Below are 20,469 nucleotides of genomic sequence, written 5' to 3'. Positions count from 1 at the left end.
ACTCCTTGTTTTGCCTGCAATAGAATTAGCAATGCCACTTTGGAATGGCAGCATCCTATGTTCTTGAAGATGCCGGGGCTCTTGGTTCAAACCTTCTGCTATCTGCCCACACCTTTGTTCCTCGTGTCCAGATGTCCTTCATTTTCTCACAGTTCACCTAAATCTCTTGTCAACCTTACCTTCATACACCCCTTCCTGTTCTGTCACTGAAACATAATTCTCCTCAAGATGATATCAACTAATCTTTAAAAATGAGAATAATGTTAATACACATTATCATCTAAGAGATCAAGATAGCTTTTTGAAGTTTTTGCATTTACAATTGACCGAAACAAACCCATAGCTTATGAGATTACTCCCACTTTGACTGAATAGAACAAATATTCAGAAGATAAGGATGGAATGGAACTGTTTGAGGATTACTAGTTGTCAGCTTCAAGGAATCAGACATAAGGCAAGCAGTTTAAAGAAATTCAGCTTCTCAATTGTATTTCATAGATCATGAGCGGCAAAGATTGTGGTTTGGATCAACAGATATGGATAATGGCAATATAAAAAAAATACAATAATATAGATATTTTCCCATTTCCTAACAAATTAAAACAAAATAAAAGCATTGTCATTTGGATGCTGTGTATTTTTCTCACTTATTGCAGCACATGTAAGAAAGGCAGTAATTTACTATGTCCAAGAAATTAAGAAAAAGAATATAACATTTAATTCCCAGATCATGATGATATAAAGTGAATATCTCTTCACTTTTTACAAAAGTATATTGCTCATAGACATAGATTTAATACAAATGTATAGGACATGGATGATAGTGTTTTCTAGAATCTTAAAAATATTTTCCTATACTAACTATTAAAGTTATTGGTAAAAACTAATAGGATTTGATACTGTGTTTTTTCATAATATAGTAACTGAATTACACCCTAAACTCTTTATGTGTGTATATAAAGTAAATATAAAAGCAATAAATTATGTAAAAATTAAATTATTTTATTGAATGTCAGTGGTCATTTAAGATGAATTTTTATAGGAACATATTTCAATTTTATTATTACTCGTAGTTCACATAGAAGGTATATTTTTGATCTAACATTCATTTTTTTTCCTCTCCATAGGTTCTACTTTCATTTGTAACACTCACATAATCCCAGTGAAGAACCAAGAGGGCGTGGCTATGATGTTCATCATTAATTTTGAGTATGTGACAGATGAAGACAATGCTGCCTCCCCAGAGAGGGTAAACCCAATATTACCAGTCAAATCTGTAAACCGTAAGTACGAGGCCACATGTCCATAAAGTCCTGATATTCTGCTGCTGCTGCTGCTGCTGCTGCTGCTGCTGCTGCTGCTGCTGTAGTCATTTGCATGAGTCAGTTCTCACATAGGAAATATTACTATTTTGTATCAGATAGCCATATTACAAAGATGCTACCCTTTGACCCTCTACAGAATTTATCATCTACTTTGACGGTCATATGTAGTAGAATATTATTTAAAGGTGTGTTACTTTTGTTTATGTTGCATTTGTTTAACTCTGTGAACCTCTATTACTGTGCCTGTCTAAAATACCTGGTGGTCTAATAAAGAATTGGCCGATAGCAAGGCAGGAGAAAGGATAGGCGGGGCTGGCAGGCAAAGAGTATAAATAGAAGGAGAACTCTAGGAAGAGGGATTGGAGATCTAAGATCTAGGAGCCAGAGAAGGAGGAAGATTCCAGGGGCTAGCCACCCAGCTACACAGCAAGCTATGAAATAAGAGTAAGATACACAGAAATAAGAGAACAGGGAAAAGCCCAGAGGCAAAAGATAGATAGGATAATTTAAGTTAAGGAGGGCTGGCTAGAAACTAAACCAAGCTAAGGCCAGGCATTCATAAGTAATAATGAGCCTCCGTGTGTGATTTATTTGGGAGCTAGATGGCAGCCCGCCCCCCCGCCCCGCGCGCCACAAAGAGTTACAATAACAACAACAGTCATATGTCTCAGGTATGCCGTAATATATTTTACCAATGCCTTTTTTTTTTTTTTTTTTTTTTGGAAAGGGTCATACTATGTAGCTCTGGATGGCCCCTGAATTCAGTATGTAGTCTAGGATGGCCCCAAACTGACTGCATCTGCTTCCATAGTACTGAGACTAAAGGTGTGCTCCACCTATCAGTTCTTTAAATTGAAAAACACTTAGGTTGTTTTCAAACATTAGGTATTAGAAATAATACTTCATAGAGGTAAACAAAGAATTTGTATTTCTTGATAAACTATTAGCTTATAAATTTAAAAAATAGTTTTATCTCAGTTAACTCAAAATAATGGACCAATAAACAGGTAAAAGAGGTTTTAAAAAGAACTAATACATCATACAAATATATTGATATTGGTAAAATAATGTAGTTCACACTGTTAGGGGATATTTTGTTTGCTCCATTTAATGATTTTTCCAAATCAATCTCCTGTACCTTAATTTAGAACACATTAATCTTTTTCTCTTTTGTTGCTGCATTTTAAACTAAATTTTAAGATTTATTTTAGTTGTATTATTCCATCCATTTGGTGCTTGTTTTTTGATACTTATTAAGATGTTATACTTCCTACTTATTTGATTATAGTTTTGTGGGAATGCATGTTTATTGATAAATTGATTGTTTTTCATAGTGATAGCATTCTGTGTTGCTCTATTCCATTTTATCGTGTTAGTGTTTAGTTGTTTCAGTCTACGTATATTTCTGTTTATATTTGTTAACATTTTTACTTTTCTAATAGTTGTCTTTATAAAATAGTTTATTAGATGCCATATATCTGCACTTACATAGTTTGCTGAATTTATAGATTTGGTTCTTTCTTCATCGTCATCACACAATGAATTTTGATTCCTTGCTTTAAGCTAGAAGATCGTTTTCTGTCCTTCCCACCATAAACTTTAGTTAATAATATATTTCTTTGAGCTTGTCATCGTGTTGCTAAACATCTTTAGTAGTCAGCTATCATTAGACTCCTATACCTTATTGGCTTGGATTATAACATTGGACTCCTATACCTTATTGGCTTGGATTATAGCATTGGACTCCTATACCTTCTTGGTTTGGATTATAGCATTAGACTCCTATACCTTATTAGTTTGGATTATAGCATTAGACTCCTATATCTTGCCAACAAGTCATTCAAATGTAGTCTGCTTTTTTCTCCCCACCTATGCCCCTTTTTTGACATTATTTTCTAGTCTGTCAGTTATGGAACATTTTTATATTTTTCACTTTTGTTTTTGTCTTAAATTCCTAATAAAATATAATCAGTATTCACATGGATCTCCTCAGTTTCCCCAACATAACTTACTAAATTAAACTTATTCTTGCAAAGTGTTTTCAGAACACTTTCTTATTCCATGCATGTGAATATTTAGTCTCCAGTTGGTGGTACTGTTTAGATAAAATTTAGGGGTATGGACATGCTGGATTAAGTATGTAATTTAAGGGTGAGCTTCAAAAGACTAAGGTCATTTCTATTTCAGTCTCTCTGCTTTGTGCGTGTGGGTTTAAGATGTAAGCTTGCCTCTCCAGCTGCCTTGTCTGTTTCTTCCCCCACCATGATGAACTCTTATCCCTCTAGAACCACGAGCCTGAATAAACTATCCCTTCTATAAGTTGCCTTGGTCATGGTATTTTATCATAGCAATAGAGAGGTAAAAAACACCATTCTTTGATAGCCTCAATGCTTGAAGGAGAGCATTGGTAGATAATAGCAATTAGGGTGTTACCTTTCATTTGTATTGGCCTGGGACTCCAACAGCCTATTCATTCTTTTCTTCCTTTAAGTGTTGCTGACAAGGAGTCTAATGCCAGTCTCCTTAACTATGCTAACGATTTAGGATCTGGGTCTTATGTAACTAGTAATCTGGCCTTTTTCATCTCACACTTCTATTTCGTCTCCAGTGTGGACATGCCTCTGCAAGAGGACTCTTCAGAGTGTAGTTCATCTTTCTAATATTTGTGCCTCCACTTTTCTTACATAGGTTCTGTGTAGCTCTGTTCTCTGATTCGTCCTGTGTCCTCCTCAGCAAATTCTGCTGCTCTAGTTTTAGGTGATCATTTCTAGGTGTAGATGAAAACTGATGTTTGAAGATATTCCTGTAACCATGCCATATGCGTGCATTACGGGTACTTTGATTTGACCTCTCCCTATTGATTTCTGTGGTTGGAGATGACTCATATGAAAATTGGACTTTATATACCTGGTATTTCTAAGGCATGTTGGAAAACATCGCAAAGTGTTAATAATGGAAATTTAAAAATTCTATGCTTTATCTACATCAAATAACAACGTGCATAAAATAAAATTATGCTTCTAAAAGCTCATGCTGTCCATTGTGTCCAAATTTTGAAATGAGATATATTTATAAGTAGGGGCCAGAGGTTGACACTGGTAACTTTTTCTGTGACTCTCTACCTTATTTTTGAGATCAGTTCTCCCACTGGACCTTGGCCTTACTGCTTCAGATAGACTGGTGATTCTCCTGTCTGCTCTCCTGCTGCTCCAACTAGGCCTGTGCTACTGCAGCCCGCTTTGTGTTTATTTATACCTTATCACGCTTGTGTGTTTGTTCATATGTGTATGAGTGGATGTGTTTGGGTGCACATGTGTGGCCCTGAAGTTGATATGATGTGTCTTCCCTAAGCACTTTTCTGTTTATTTATTGAATCAGGATCTCTCAATGAACTAGGAGTTCATCAGTTCTGGCTAGACTAGCTGGCCAGCTTGCCCTAGGTGTCTCCCATCTCTGTCTCTTAAGTGCTGACCCTACAGTACCTACCACGCCCACCTGCTTCTCACATGGGTTCTGGGATCAGAATCTGGTCTTCAAGCTTACACATCAAAACCTTTATTCACAAAGCCATATCCCTAGCTCTCACGTTCAGCTTTTTCACATGGGTTCTTGTGGTGGAGCTCAAGTCAACATTCAATTCATATGTGTGCAGTTTACTGGATGAACTGTCATCCCATGTGCAACTTTTTGGCATTGAAACACAAAACTGTTATCTATAAAGTTCAAGCTTAACAGCCATATTGAAATATTTTGTTTTTTTCTTTTAGATTGCAAACACACACACACACACACACACACACACACACACACACACACACACACACCCCAAACACATAAAAACAAAAAAACTGGTCATGCTTTATGGCCAGTTATGCTTTTGGATGGGGTTTTATTATCCTTGACTCCATGATGTTTATGGTCCATGAATCACAGGTTCTTCCCTGAAAGTATAAACCTAAGTTTAATACTAAATCAAACAATTAAACATTTTTCATAGTATCAGTTACTTCATTTGCCAAGTCTAAATAGCAGTACAAATTTAATTTTCCTTAAAGCAAAGGTAGAACAAATATATTAATGTAATATAATGCCAATATCCTGAATTATCACCCTGAAAATTACTACATTTGAGATTTATTGAAAAATCTGTAATTCTTAAATCTTCCAAAAGATGTGTTTTGAAACAAAATTAAATTACTATTAAAAAATTCTGATCCCAAACATTATGTCTTTAAAGTGATACCCACTTCAATTTTGATATGTTTTCTCCTTATTAAATTCAGTCACTTCTGGATAGTGTATGAGAGTGAACTTCACTGGTATCTGCCTCTCTCTGCTGTGAATATTTATAAATATTCATGAATATTTGCCTGTCCACAGAGGGAATGGCTAGTTTATTTTCTTAACCATCTTCTCAAAATGCTTAATTTTACCCATGGAATAGTGTCTGATATGGCTCTTCATCTTATGAATGTACAAAATCTTATAGAAGTAAATCTTTAAGACATAAGAAATCTTATGGAAGTAAGAAATAAACTGCCCACACCATAGCAGAGGATGGAACTTAGAAAAAAAAGATAATGTATTCATTTAAAACTCAAATACAAATGTTGAATTGACACCTTGGTTTCCTAAATGGAAAGAAATCTGTGCACTTGCTTCCGGAATACAGACAGTCTATGGCATTTTATGTTCATTTAGACTGGCATCTCATGGGAAAGTCCTGACAAGGCCAGGAGAGATTCTGCTCCTTATTTTGTGACTATGTGTGGTTCCCCTATGGTGTAGCTGTCACTCACACAGAAAATCACTGGGGAGAATAAAAAAATATGCAGATACAATTGTTTCCATGGCTTTTCAAAGTCTTATTATTTACAGCCAGTGTATTGGTTTTGCTCATACCCTTCTGTCATTCTGTTCTCTGTTTCCCTTAACTTCGTGTCAGAATTTGAAGAATTGATTGTTAAATCAAGCAGAAAAGTTTAAAAGACCCAAATTTTGCTTGATAACATTTCACGTTATGTCTCATCTCTGACAAACCATGCTGATTTATTTCTTTGAGAGTAAAATTTTACTGTCAGTACAAAATAATGGCCTTGGCTTTTTTCGACATCATTTAGAGATAGATAAAGATAGATAGAGAGCCAGAAAAAAAAAATAAAACGAAAGAGAGGGGTAAGGAATCCAGGGAAGAAGTGAGGGAGGGCTGAAGGAAAGAAGGAAGGAGGGAGCGAGGAAAGAAGAGAAGGAGGCAGGGAGGAGGGAGAGGGGAGAGAGGGAGGATGGAAAGGGAAGGAGGGAGGGAGGGAGGAATGAAAGGTGAAATTTGAACACATCTCTTTGGAACAACATATATATTGTTAAGGAGAGTCCACCAGAGAGGTCGACTGAAACACAGTTTATAGCCAGTTGAAAGTCTTTGCTCAGCCTGGGTGAAGGGAGGAAGGGACTGGACCTGCCTCCACTGAATCTACCAGGCTGAGCTGAATCCCCAGGGAAGTCCTTGCCCTGCAGGAGATGGGAATGGGGGGTGGGTTGGGGGGAGGGTGGGAGTAAGGAGGAGGGAGGACAGGGGGGTTCGTGGCTGATATGTAAAATTAAATTAAATTATAAAATTAAAAAAAAAGAAAAAGACTGCTTAAATGTGAAAAAAAAAGCAAGTCTTTATTCCAATCAGCTGGGACTGTACTCAGGTATTCAAGACTTAAGTATAGCCCTGAGCATTTAGGGCAAGGAACTTTTAGAGACAAAAGCTACATCCTGATATCTTGCTCTGCAGCTACAGGGAGAGGTTTTGCTCAAGCAAGCAGTTTAACAGAAGCTAAGATAAGCAGTTAGCTGGAGGTGGAGGTTTGCACAAGCAGGCTGTTTAACAGAAGCCACAGTCAGTTAGCCAGTGCATCTTTACCTCAGGTTCCTAGAATAGAGCTGAATAATTTTCCTTGAGATTCTCCATCGAGGAGATCATATTTTAATTAAACCTGAAATGGCCTCAGCAAGAATACAAAATGACAGAACCTCTGCACTATCTTGCCCTATTACAATATAAACCCTCAATTAACCCTTAATATAGTCATATTACTCCAAAGCCTACAATCCAATTGCAGGCTTGTGGGTAAACAAAACTGGTCATAACTAAAGTCTGGTTATATTGATACATATGATAAATACTTTAAACTGATGTTTTCCTCTAGTCAATGCTTAATCTCTTATGAAAATATTGTATGTATACTTCTGAAAGAAAGAATTAGAGAAAGAAGTAAAGGGGAAGACTGCCTACTTACTATTTATTAAAGATACATGTTTTTTTGTAAATTACTTGTCTTCCTAAAATGTCACCAACTTGAGCAAAAAAAAAAAATGACATGTGTACATATTTTTAACTATTAAATTGAGATGACTAAGGAAAATAAGCAATGTTAAATGCACATAGAAAATAGAAGTTATAAAAGGGGAGACTTGTGTATTGAATGGTGTAATAAACATTCTCAGTAAAAATACTAGCTTTAGAATATGGAGTCCAACACAAGGAAAGTAAGCATATTCTTCAGAAAAAGTAAATTTTTCACATTATTATCTGTGAGAGTTATAAGACCACATACAAATAGATGACTTATGTCCCCCTGAATGGAAAATGTTCATAATGAAGTGTTAGTATTAGTGGGTATACCTATCGAATTAATAAATACTGTACAATGGATCCATTTAACTAATCAATGTTAATAAAATAAAAGACAGACTCAATTTTTTTCTTATTGGTACTTTGTATAAAATATTCTTAAAAATGGAAATGATAGAGTTTGCTAAAACTTTCTTGAGAACATTGGGGAAACTTAATTTGAACAAAATTCTTGATTGTGATAGTTAATCTCAATTGTCAACTTAAAAGGAACTAGAATCCTCTAAGAGATAGGCCTTGGGCATATCTGGGACATGCAGTCCCTCTGTTATGTAGATTAGGTTAACTGAGGTGAGAGAACCTGCTCACTGTGGGCAGCACCATTACCTGGAATGGAATCTGTACTACCTAAAAGGTGAAAATGAGCTAAGCACATTCACTCAGTGGTGTCTGCTCTCTGACTATGAATGATCCATGCAAGACTGTACCCTTGAACAGTGGTCCAGAATAAACCTTTTCATTCTTAACTGACTTTTTTCAGGGCATTTTCTTATAGCAACAGAAAAATAAACTAAGATAATATCCAAACAGAAAATCAATGCATATACTTTTATCTTGTTTGACCTACTATAAAAGTTTCTCTAATGTTTCTCTCACAAACAAATCTCATTAATAACATTTTCACTCCTTAATCAATGTAAAATACTTTTGAGTCTCAATTTACTCATTTACTGTCAAAAGTCCATGATATATTGAGTTTGTGCTATAATTTAGGTATTTTCTAACAAGTGACAAGCTCTAAGTTTTCTTCATTCTTAGAAAATTTATTTCATCAACCTATTAATTGACTATATATAGACTATATAAAATATACACATATATTATATATATAAACTATATTTCAAATGCTTTTTCCTTTTCATATTTTCTCCCATTTCCTCTAGCAAGTACTTCCAACTTTCTCTAGAGTGCTTATGACTCTGGCCTCAAGTCCATTCCTGTGTGCTACACCACAGAAAACTTTTCTTCTTGTTCCCATAGCAGGGGTAAAGGAAGTCATTGGGTTGGAAATTCCTCAGCAACTATATGCCACCTTCGGCTGGCAAATCCTAAGTAAAACTTACATGTCCCCTAAAAATCTGGACTACCCTGCTCCTTCAAATCTTCCCCAGTGTCTTCCTCCCATGCCAATGTTTGCTTCTGGCTCCTTCCTCTGTTGCTCATACTCAAGCTGCTGAGAATAAATAGCCTGCATTTCAACTGACACATTTTGTTTGTATCACATCATATTTTTTTAAAAGTTTTAATTAGTCAGATTTGTTGCCAGCATTTAAAATTTGGATATTGCACATTAAAATTAGGATATCTGGCTCTCTTTCTTTCTCTCTCTTGAGTATCTAGCTACACACCCCAAATGTTCGTTTGTAAGTCAGCACAGAATGCTAGCCACCCCTTTTTGACAGGGCCTGTGCTATCCTACTAACTGTATTCAGAACATGTTCCCTTAAGTTGTGTATATACTTGGGTCTCTTAGTTCCTATTATTCGTCTCTGTCTGTAGGCGTTTGAACCACACAGGTATCCTTGTTTCCACTCTTTCCTTCTTTCCACAGAGCAGCATAGTCGAGCTCTCTGCACTCATTCTCTAGACTGTCCCTTGCATAGGTGAGTAGGATTCACTTCTTGCCTATATTTCTACTTCTAGGCACCTACACTCACTGCATCTTTCAAATGAACAGTTATTTCAGGAGCATTTGCTCCCTCCCTCCTCTCTTTCCTTTTCCTCCTCCCCAGTTCCTCACTTCCCTGCTCTTACTCTCATTCTCTCTCTGTCTCTCATCAGTGCTAGAGGACCACCCTGGTGCTAACACATACTAGACAAGCTTCTACCACTGAGCCACACTCCAAAACCCCTTCCTATTCTACCCTTAAACACTGTTTATCTTCCAGGAGCTACTTTCAGCATTCCCCCTCTGTAGGAATCATCATTGTACATCCTACTTGGCCATTTTCGTCTGTTACCTACAGCTTCAGGCCTTTTGATAAATCAGTATTTCAAATCACAATGTCTTTAGTCTTTTCTCATCACTTAGAGCCTGATATATCCAATAGCCCATTAGGTGTGTTCTTTGGAATATTTTAGTCCTTCTGGAAGGTTTACCCTTTCAAGTTAAGTGTGTCTTAAGATCTCTGGCCCCGCTTACTCAGAATTCTTTGATCATCGTGGATGTTGTCATTAACCAGGTCATCAAAGCCAAAATATAGCATCATGCTATGCTTCTACTCCCATTGAATCTTCTCATTTCCCATCAAAAGGGTGGACCAAGTGCATCCATTACTTCATTCAATAGCTCTCTCTTATATTGCACTACAATTATCCTACTCAGAAGTTCAGCACATCTTACTTGAGCTAATACAATAGTCTCATAATTTTAATTCTTTCCTTCAGCTTTTTTTCTCTAATATTACATGAAACATTGCTTGTTTCAGATTACAGTAGTCCACTATTTCTATCCTTTATAATACCTTTTTGTTGCCTAAAACATGAAACTCCAAATTACTGTGTGTATGCAATGCAAAGATCTAAATCAGAGTGGCTTCCATCCTCTCCTTAGCTTCCTCTTCTATAGCTTCTCATACTTCTCATTACTGAGTCTTTTGTCATGTGTTGTCCAGTAGAATGTCATCATTTTTGTAGCATATCTATTCCAAAAGACTCTTTCCTGTGGAAATCCCACCTATTCCAAGCAGTTCTATGTGGTCCTGTTCCTGTGGGAACATAACACTTCACACTATGGCCTACTGTCACATTGGGAACATCAGTTTGCCCAGTAGACAATAATAAAAATCATATATAATCATAATTTTTAAATATACATAAAAATGAATTTTAAAAGTCAAGAATAAGAGAGAGGTGAGGACTGTGGGATATTAGAGAATAATAATCTAATTTAATGTGGCCAGAGACCCTTTAGCTCAATTTCAAAGAAGCTACATGTTCTTTCTTGTACCTCTATTAATCTTTTGCAAATAGTAAGTATCCATGTGCCTAACAAAAATAAATACATGCATACATTGTTTCACATGGAATTATTGATTTATTATCTACTGAGTGGGCATCAACTGGATTGCCCAAGTCAATGACTCTCCACATGGTAAAACTATTGCTATGAACAGGAAGCATGCGTGAAATTCAAGGTTTTGGTCTCTGTGTCGAAACTACTGACTCAGAAACACACAAATTCAGTATTCTATGTATATCAAACTTTGCGTCATTCTGGTGCCATGGCCTGAGTTAACTAATATTCAAATAAAATGATTTTTAAGTGAAATCAAGTATAAGTCATATAATAAAACAACCTCAAATCTCTATAGGAGTTTATTCTAACAATAACTTTCAGAAATGAACTTCTTCATTTAATCTTATTTAAAAGATCCCATTATCTTGAAAAAGATTGAAATTATAACTTTGGGGGCATATTTTACTATTATCCTTACTAAAATAAAAGTTTGAATTATCCTAAAAGCCTCAACTGAAACTAAATTTATACATACAAAATAACACTTGATAATTCAGGCAATTATCTGTCTAATTTAAGCCACTAAAACCTATTCATATGTTTTGGACTCACTCAAGATAATTAACACATAAAACGTACATTTGCCTCAACAGCTGCATTACTTCCTCAAATTTGTGTCTGTTTTCTGACCCCAAGCAAGGGAGAAACAAAGAAATGTTCCATGTAGTTCATTTGCAGAAGGGCCATCGCCATGCTTTTACTATTCTCCATTGGAGCTGAAAGTCATTCCTTAATTCAAAGATGAAAGGCTGCCGTGGTAATACAGAGTTCCCTAATCAGCACACATGACTATAGAAACGGTCTGCTATTCAGCGGAATTTAATTAAAGGTTTCACGATGTAACTAATGTTTACTTTCATCCTTCCTTTGAAAGTCTCTTCTATAAGGATTAAATTTGATATAGAAAAAGGAACCGTGCCATTGTTGCAAAAACAAATAGGGAAAAAGTTCAGTCAAATTTATGTCATGGCTTTCCTATTATATGGGCAAAGAACATATATCTAAGATCAATTGAAGTGCTTGTTATTGGGGAAAAAAAATATGTACTTCGTTAACAATAGACGTTGATCAGCACCCAGGTCAGCCTAAGCATTTCCAAGGCCCCTTGTGAGCATTTTATGGAATATTTTGTTGCCTAGCAACATGAGCATCAGGGACACTCTCTAGTTATACATTTGGGAAAGTGGACTACTTCTCATTCATGTTTTGAACATTCTATTTAGAGCTCCCATCAGCATGATGGCTGCATGATCATCCAGAATCAATGCAAGTTAAGATGTTATCACGTCCAGGAGACCTGAATTGATTCTTTAACTTGGCATTTGAAGAGAGAAAAATGTAAATATACCTGAGAGAAACTTAATAACAGTATGGTAGAATCATGCATTTATTAATTTAGTGGTTATTTTATGGAGATCTAGTTAGGCATATGTAATGTTGGTGTGTTGCATTCATTCTCTGTGTCTCCTCACTGAATGATTTTAACCTTGAGTGGTTAAAAGCAGCACATCTCATTACCCTGTCTTCTTGCTTATCTCCCTTGTCCAAATCTCTGTTTGCTGCCTCCTTTGCTGTCCTGGTGATGTGGCCAGACTGGAAGCAGGGCTTCTCACAGACCAGCAGCAATTTTTACCAAGTGCAGAGGAGTATGCTGCTGCCGTTGCTGCTGCTACAATTGTCCTCATGTCTCAGTGCAGCCCTAGCTGACCCCTGATCTTCATACAGCATCCTGCGACTCACATCACTTCAAGATCCCCAATTGGTTCATTGCTCACCGCCTCCTTCCCTTTGTATGATCTTGCTTTTTCTCTGGTATCACCTGCTCTTAGTTGTATCATTGGAGACTTAGTCTTTTGTGTTTTTACTAATCACATCTGCTCATTCAAAGAGCCCATATTTAACTTTACTGTCTGCCAGTTGACTCCCAGGAGATATTCTGTTATGTTTTGTTTTGCTTTATTGTTTTGTTCTATATCTCCAGAACTACACTGGCTACATTGGTCTATTTATCATTCATTACTCAGGATAGCCAACTGATCAGTACTGAGTCCACATTGAATGCTATTTTTTTCCCATCTAGCTGCTAATGGCACCTTCTTAGGCAATATTCTAGGTTAGCTTTGCAGCCGGTCGATATATACCACCTCACTCACTTAGGAGTAGGAAAAACTCACCAGCTTTCAAGGTGTTTCTTTCACACTTCTCTCCTTTAAAAGAAAATGCCGATTGATAGGTCAGTCATTTTCTGTTTCTCCTATCAAATTTGGTCTTTTACTATATTTGACTGTGCATTAAAGCATGTCTCTCTACATGTCCATGTTTATTGAGCTAGAGAACTGTTTACACTGACTTTAAGGCTTTTGTTTCAAGTGTCAAGTTTATGACTACCATGAATTTAGAAAAGCCCTTTCACTTCCTACTTTCTTGTTTGTTTTTATTGTTGTTTGTTTCTTTTCTTTTTTTTTTTTTTTTTTTGAGACAGAGTTTCTTTGTGTAGCCGTGACTGTCCTGTTTTGTAGACCAGGCTGACCTTGAACTCACAGAGATCCTCCTGCCTCTGCTTCCCAAGTGCTGGGATTAAAGGTGTGTGCCACCGCCACCTAGCTCAATTCTTACTGTGAATAACTGGCAATGAAATTCACTTATGACGACTTTTTTCAGAACTAAAGGTGGCTCTTTTTCTCCCTCTTTGTACTGGATGCTTCGCTCCTGACTGTGATAGCAAAAATCCTGAACGTTTTGATTGTCACACACACCAAACTGCCTCTCAGTTGGTCAGAGGATTGTGCTCACGAGTGGGTGTAGGTTTACACAGGGTTATGACCTTTCCCAAGGGCTGCAGCAAGTGACTGGGTGATGCAGAGACACAAGAGGCTTCAAATAAGCAGCAGAGAGTTTAAGATGACATTGAAATCCTGAAGTTTTGAGTCTTAAGGTAGTAGATGGAGGTCAGGGCAGAGTTAGAAATACAGTAAGGCCCGAGAGCAATCCACCAGCAGCTGCCATTCTAAGGTGCACCCCAGCCACAGTTCCTCCCTGAAGCTTCAGGTGCATTTAGACAAGAGTTGACATTACTCCCTCTTCCCAGTCCCTCCTTACAGTGAATGTGCCTGAATGTAGTCCCATGAAAACATTTACATAGTCTGTTCTCTCTCTCTCTCTGTCTCTCTCTCTCAATCTCTCTCTCTCTCTCTCTCTCTCTCTCTCTCTCTCTCTCTCTCTCTCTCTCTCTCTCTCTCTCTCTCTCTCTGTCTATCTTAATGAGACAGGGCTTCTCTGTATGGCCCAGGCTGTCCTGGAACTCTATCTTAGAACAGGCTGGCCTCAAACTCACAGAGATCTTCTTGCCTCTGGTATTAAATGCGTGCTCCACCACTGCCCAGCAAGTCTGTTTTCGGTGATCCACTCTAACCCACCTCAACCCTTCACTAAGGGAAAAGCTGGCAGCCTTCACCTTTCTCAGCTCACTTCCCTCCACACTCTCCTTGTCCTTACCACACCTCAGGGTAGCTCCATTTGTGTAACAATCGACACCTAAGGAGCTCTCCTTTTGGTACAAAACTCAACCAAGAACAACCAACCACGCAAGCCATAAATGTTTTAAAGTCATATATTGCATTTTAGTAGTAAAATTATTAGATCATCAATGTTATAAAAATTTGTGAAATGATAATAAACGGAATGAAGGAAACAAGAACTTGCAGTTGAAAGAAAAATCATGATTAAAAGCTATATAAAAATTTTTTATATGAATATTCATTTTTCCCCAAGAAAGACTATTTCTGATATACATAACTACCAGCACTTGTTATTTAAATTGTGTATTTAAGCAAAATTATATTCATAGAAGTAGTTTATCAGTATTTACTCTTATCTGACAATGCGTAAGAGTTGTGAAAAAAAAATGGAGTTTTTTCCTATTTCAGGTTTACTATTTTAGTAGACATGAGACTAAATAAAATCTAATTATCCAAGTAAGAAAGTAAATTTAATAAAATCTGAAGACATAGCAAGACATTTTTCAGAGTTAAAATCCACAACAGTTCCACTTATCTACGTTTTCTATTCCATCCCTTAAGGAAGTACAGCACTGCACCAGTTTCTCAATGTGTATTCTTTCCGCGTGAACTACATGGAGACAACTAAATCTGTAATGCAATACAACATGGTCATATTAACCTAGTGGTGTGGAAAAGACCATCTGTACCACCTTGATGTGACTGAACTACAGGAGCAAAATAAATGCCTCTGTGTTCATTAATTTAAGAGAGCTACTGGGTGTTCTTTGGGGGGGGGGGGTGTCACATAACTGATTAAAAATGAGTAAAAGTAGGCATTGACCTTCCATGCATTGTAATAAAACTTGCAAAATTGATTTGTAAACTGTAACTCAATTTCATGTGCATTAAAAACTAATCAAATGACTTTGATGCAGCTCACTGATTTTTAACTTGGCAATTTACTTGAGCATATAAAAATTGTTAGTAGAAATATGTAAAAATGCTTTCAAAACACTTATAGTCTTGCACTGATATCCAATCTTATTTGTGCAGATTGGTTGCTCTCATCTTTGTGTATTAATCTGCAATATAATGTTTAATATACTTGTATTGTGTCACAGCATTTTACCAGAGAAATAAATCCTATTTCAATTACTTTTAACATTATTAACTACTAGACTACAAGTGAAATCTTGGCATAATAAATTAGCCTGCTTAATTCTAAATTGTTCTCCAACAAGCATTTTATCTCTATTTTCCTAGATGATGAAGGCCTTGAAGACACTTCTGTGTAAACTCAACAATCAGAATGGAAGCAATTGAAACCCTGTCTCAAAGGGTGAAATTGATAAAAGGAGCTGTGTCAGTATACAGGGCATGATGTAGAGTCCCCATGATTTGTTTAGTTCTACTCAGTTCTAAAGTACATAGGAGTCAATGCAGTTCCAGGAAGCTAAGATTACAGAAGTATAATGATCAGAGTAATTATATGTTTTAATCTAAACTAAGCACATTATCAACTCAGTTTATTATGTGTTTGTCTAACTTTATGGCCATACTTGGTTATTTTGTGAAAACTGAGGCAAAATAAACAAGGCCTTCCATGCAAGGGTATAGAAAGTGTTAACTGGGAAATCACTATGTCTATTATTACCTTATGCAGTGGAAACTGGAGCAATATCAACCTGGTTCAAAGGGAAGGAAAAGCCTCTCTGAGGAAACTCTTCTGGGCTATCACCTGAATGATGAACTAAGTAGACAGAAGGAAAAGATCTAACAGAAGGGAGGCCTGAATCTGAAAGAAGCATGGGCCTCCAGAGGAATAAAGAAGCCATCATGGAGGATTCTAGAGGCCAAAAAGGAGAAGTAAAGATCAGGGTAGAGATTATGTATCTTCATTCTCCAAGAAAGAACTTACAGAGAGAAGTGAGAATAGTCACTTTATCCAGTGTGAATGTTTAACAACATAAAACTCATTGTCTTTGGGAGATGAACAATACTGCTGAGAATATGAAAAAGGACCGACATTCTATGGCAAGGAATCAGTTCTATCATTAATTAGCCAGAAGGAAAACAGTAAGGTGACAAAGGTGTAAACATCAAAAAGATGATGGGACGTTAAATGAATACAATCAAGAGGTTGATATTGAGTTATAGAAGATGCAGGGAGAGAGAATAGTACTGAGGATGACCCTCAAGTCTCAAACTTATGCAACTAGATGGATTGCAGTGCCATTTGCTCTGAAAAATAGCTGAGTTTGAAGGACTAGATCTAGATAGTGGAATTTGCACTAAATCTAAGATAACTTGCAACTTTCTAAGAGAGAAATGTCGCCAGGTTTAGATATATAGGTTTGGAACTCAGAGTAAAAATCTGGGCTGGAGACATAAATTTACAGTAATTGGGTTAAGAAGAGAATTGAAAATATATGAATGGATAACACCATTCACTAAGTATGTTTTCCAAATGGAGAAAAGATCCTGAGTTTGGAGTGGTGTTCCCTTGTGTTCTAGAACCATCTTCAATGAATTAAGAAGCTCATGCATGAAAACCACCATGTCCATGACAATTAGTTTCCATGAACTTTCAAGAAGAACACAAGGCAGAAAATGTCTTACTCCACAGACATGAGCTACCTGTCCAAAGTAGCAGTAAACACATCTGCAGACGTGGGAAAACACAGGCCTACACCGCTCTGTTAGCATCAGATATTTCAAATCTGGGGTTTTCTTGGAAACATTAGAGAATCTATAGATAACAAATTATTGTCTGGATGCTTTCAGCTTTTTATTTCCTTTGAGGATGGAAGTTTACTTGAATTATTACTTTTTAAATTCCTTTTTAAAAAGCAAACTCAATAGACAACAGATGTCTATAAAATGATGCAATCAATGCACACTGCTTCCAACCCCCCTCACTGAGCAAATCGACTTTACAAATTCAGATTGTGTTTTTCCATATTTTTCTCTGCTATCCTCCAACTTAAATGCACAAATAAATTATTAGGGTTTTTATTGAAAATAATATTATAAGTATATGAAGTCAAAATGTATATTACTCTTAAGAATACATTTGAGCCGGGCGGTGGTGGCGCACGCCTTTAATCCCAGCACTCGGGAGGCAGAGCCAGGCGGATCTCTGTGAGTTCGAGGCCAGCCTGGACTACCAAGTGAGTTCCAGGAAAGGCGCAAAGCTACACAGAGAAACCCTGTCTCAAAAAACAAACAAACAAAAAAAAAACAAAAAAAAAAACAAAAAAAAAAAACAAGAATACATTTGAACAACTTTGCCAAGTGGTGGTGGCACATTCCTTTAATCCCAGCACTCAGGAGGCAGAGGCAAGTGGATCTCTGAGTTAGAAACCAGCCTGGTCTACAGAGCAAGTCAGGATAGGCAGATCTACACTGAGAACCCCTGTATCATTTAAAAACAAACAAACAAAACATTTTAACAACTTTTAATTAGAGCATGCAAATTTTCTAGTATCTTAAGCCTCCCATAAAACACTATAAAAATGCTATAATTTTTCAACCAGTGTCCTTTTAATGAAAAGTCAGATGGTTTCTACTTCAGTGTCTTTGAATCTTAAAATGAAATCTTGCTGTGTCAAATGAAATGTGTACTTTCTTTTTTATTTCAGCAGATAGATATAGGCAGATAACCTCCAAAGGGTCTGCAGGAATTTGCAATCCCAGCAACAAACCCTCAGGATAGTTGTTATGAATTATTATGTGGTCACCCTCACATCCCCCACCCTCACCACACTTCCCACCCCCTACTCCCCCCTCCCTACCCTCCCTACCCCCCACCCTCCCTACTCCTCCACCCTCCCTACCCCCTACCCTTTCTACCCACCCCACCCCCCTCGGCCCTCCCTACCCCCTCATCCTGTGCACCCAGAGAACCATCCCGGTATGATGTGGTGGGCTGGGCAGATGCACACCATGCAGCAGAGGCTATTAATTCACAATCCAGGTGCTGCATCCATGTGGAGAGTTTATTGTAATGGAGAAATGAAGAGAAAGATAGGAAAGAGAGAGACAGAAAGAGAGAAAAGAAGAGAGAGAGGTCTAGGTTGTGTACCTCATGGAAGGAAAAGTGGAAAGGGAGGAGTTTTTCCTTAGAATGGGGCTTGTCAGGAAGCAGGTCGGTGTCAAAAGGGTGGGATTTCAAGAGGTGGGTCAGAATATTAACAATAATCAAGATAAATGTTGAGCTCCTCACCCTATTTCTTGCTAAATTGAAGGGAGAAAGATAATTTCCTTCTGTTTTAATTTACAACTCTACTACTAGTGTGTGTGTTTATTTATTTAATATTTTAATATTGGATTCTCTAATGTCTGTTTATTCAGCTATTATTTAAAAGTTTAATATTCACTCTTTAATGTTTATATTTAGATGACTTCTCAGTATCCACTCTTATGTAAGTGCAATATCTCACATCACATTCTTAGATTTTAGAACAACAAATGTGACAAATATAAATAAAAATAAACAAACAAACAAATGCATCTTATCTTTATATCTCTTTTGACAGCCCATAACTTTTCAAAACTACCAGATGGATGGAGAAGCCTTTGGTATACAGTTGATCCCTTTTTTACCACACAAACTGATCTTACAACACTGTTAAAAACAAAACTCCAGCATATCAAGCCCACTTCAAGCTCATGTCCTTCTCTACTATCAATACCTTTACTACCACACTCATCCCTGATTCTTTCTTTTCCTGTATAAATTGTGGGTATTTATTGGAACTGAAAGTTTTTTGTCATGTAAATAAGGTTTTTATTTCATTGAGGTGTTTTGTAATTATCAAAAGCAATACATATGTATATACCTATATAAATATATATATATATATATTTCATACTATCTCATAAAACTTTTTAACTATTTCTCATTAAAGCAGAATAAATTAAATATAGATAGTTATTTGATAGTATTAATAGTATTAAATACAGCAGTTCTTTAATATGGTATTCAAATGTGAATTATGTTTATTTTTTAATTATATATTCATAGAGTGAGAATACTCTTTTCTGTCTTCCTTTGTAGGGAAACTCTTTGGGTTCAAATTTCCCGGTCTAAGAGTTCTAACATACAGAAAGCAGTCATTGCCACAGGAAGACCCGGATGTGGTAGTCATTGATTCATCTAAACACAGCGATGACTCTGTGGCCATGAAACACTTTAAGTCTCCCACGAAAGAAAGTTGCAGTCCCTCTGAAGCAGATGATACAAAAGCCTTGATACAGCCTAGCCAGTGTTCTCCCCTAGTGAACATATCCGGACCTCTGGACCATTCCTCTCCCAAGAGGCAATGGGACCGCCTCTACCCTGACATGCTGCAGTCAAGTTCCCAACTAACACATTCCAGATCACGGGAAAGCCTCTGTAGCATAAGGAGAGCATCTTCAGTTCATGATATAGAAGGCTTCAGTGTCCACCCCAAGAACATATTTAGAGATCGACATGCCAGTGAAGGTATGTTTAATTTTTTTTTAAAGATGGAAATATTTTTTAATTGGGTAATGAAAGTTTATTTTCACAATGTTTCAAAATTGAACAGTAATCTGCTTCTTCAAAGAAGAAATGTGATTAAAGGCTATTAAAAACACGAATTTTGCACTAAGGATCTTTTCTCATTTCCTCTTTGAGCCCCAGTGAGTAATTTGGTTTCTTCTGGCTTCTTTATCAGTGTTTCTGAAATAGTATAACCATTATCAGCCTGCTTCCTGGTGTGTTAATTAATTAATGCTTAATTTAAGATGTGATTAGGTGATGAATTCTATCATCTTAAGCATAATTAATTTTGTTGGGTTTAGCAGATGATCATACCCTGAAAGAAAGAACAGTGTGCCCTCACAGCACTATGCTATTGACCATCAGTGGTGGGAGACAGGTAGGAAGGAAAGCAGAGGTTAGTGGGGAAACTCACTAGC

At 36.8% G+C, this 20,469-nt stretch overlaps 1 protein-coding gene across 1 annotated transcript in view; it reads left to right on the top strand.

The window, feature by feature from the left end:
* The first annotated feature begins 501 nt into the window (after nt 1-501).
* Nucleotides 502-20,469, top strand: part of Kcnh7 (potassium voltage-gated channel subfamily H member 7) — a 150,468-nt gene continuing 130,500 nt past the window's right edge. Inside the window, exons 1-3 of the mRNA XM_059258841.1 lie at nt 502-520; nt 1,128-1,283; nt 19,583-20,011. Of these exons, the coding sequence (XP_059114824.1) occupies nt 502-520; nt 1,128-1,283; nt 19,583-20,011 (604 nt within the window). The remainder of the gene's footprint in view (nt 521-1,127; nt 1,284-19,582; nt 20,012-20,469) is intronic.

The sequence above is a fragment of the Peromyscus eremicus genome, chromosome 4 (genome assembly GCF_949786415.1).
Source record: "Peromyscus eremicus chromosome 4, PerEre_H2_v1, whole genome shotgun sequence".
NCBI lineage: Eukaryota > Metazoa > Chordata > Mammalia > Rodentia > Cricetidae > Peromyscus > Peromyscus eremicus.
This window is presented reverse-complemented; position numbering and strand designations above follow the sequence as displayed.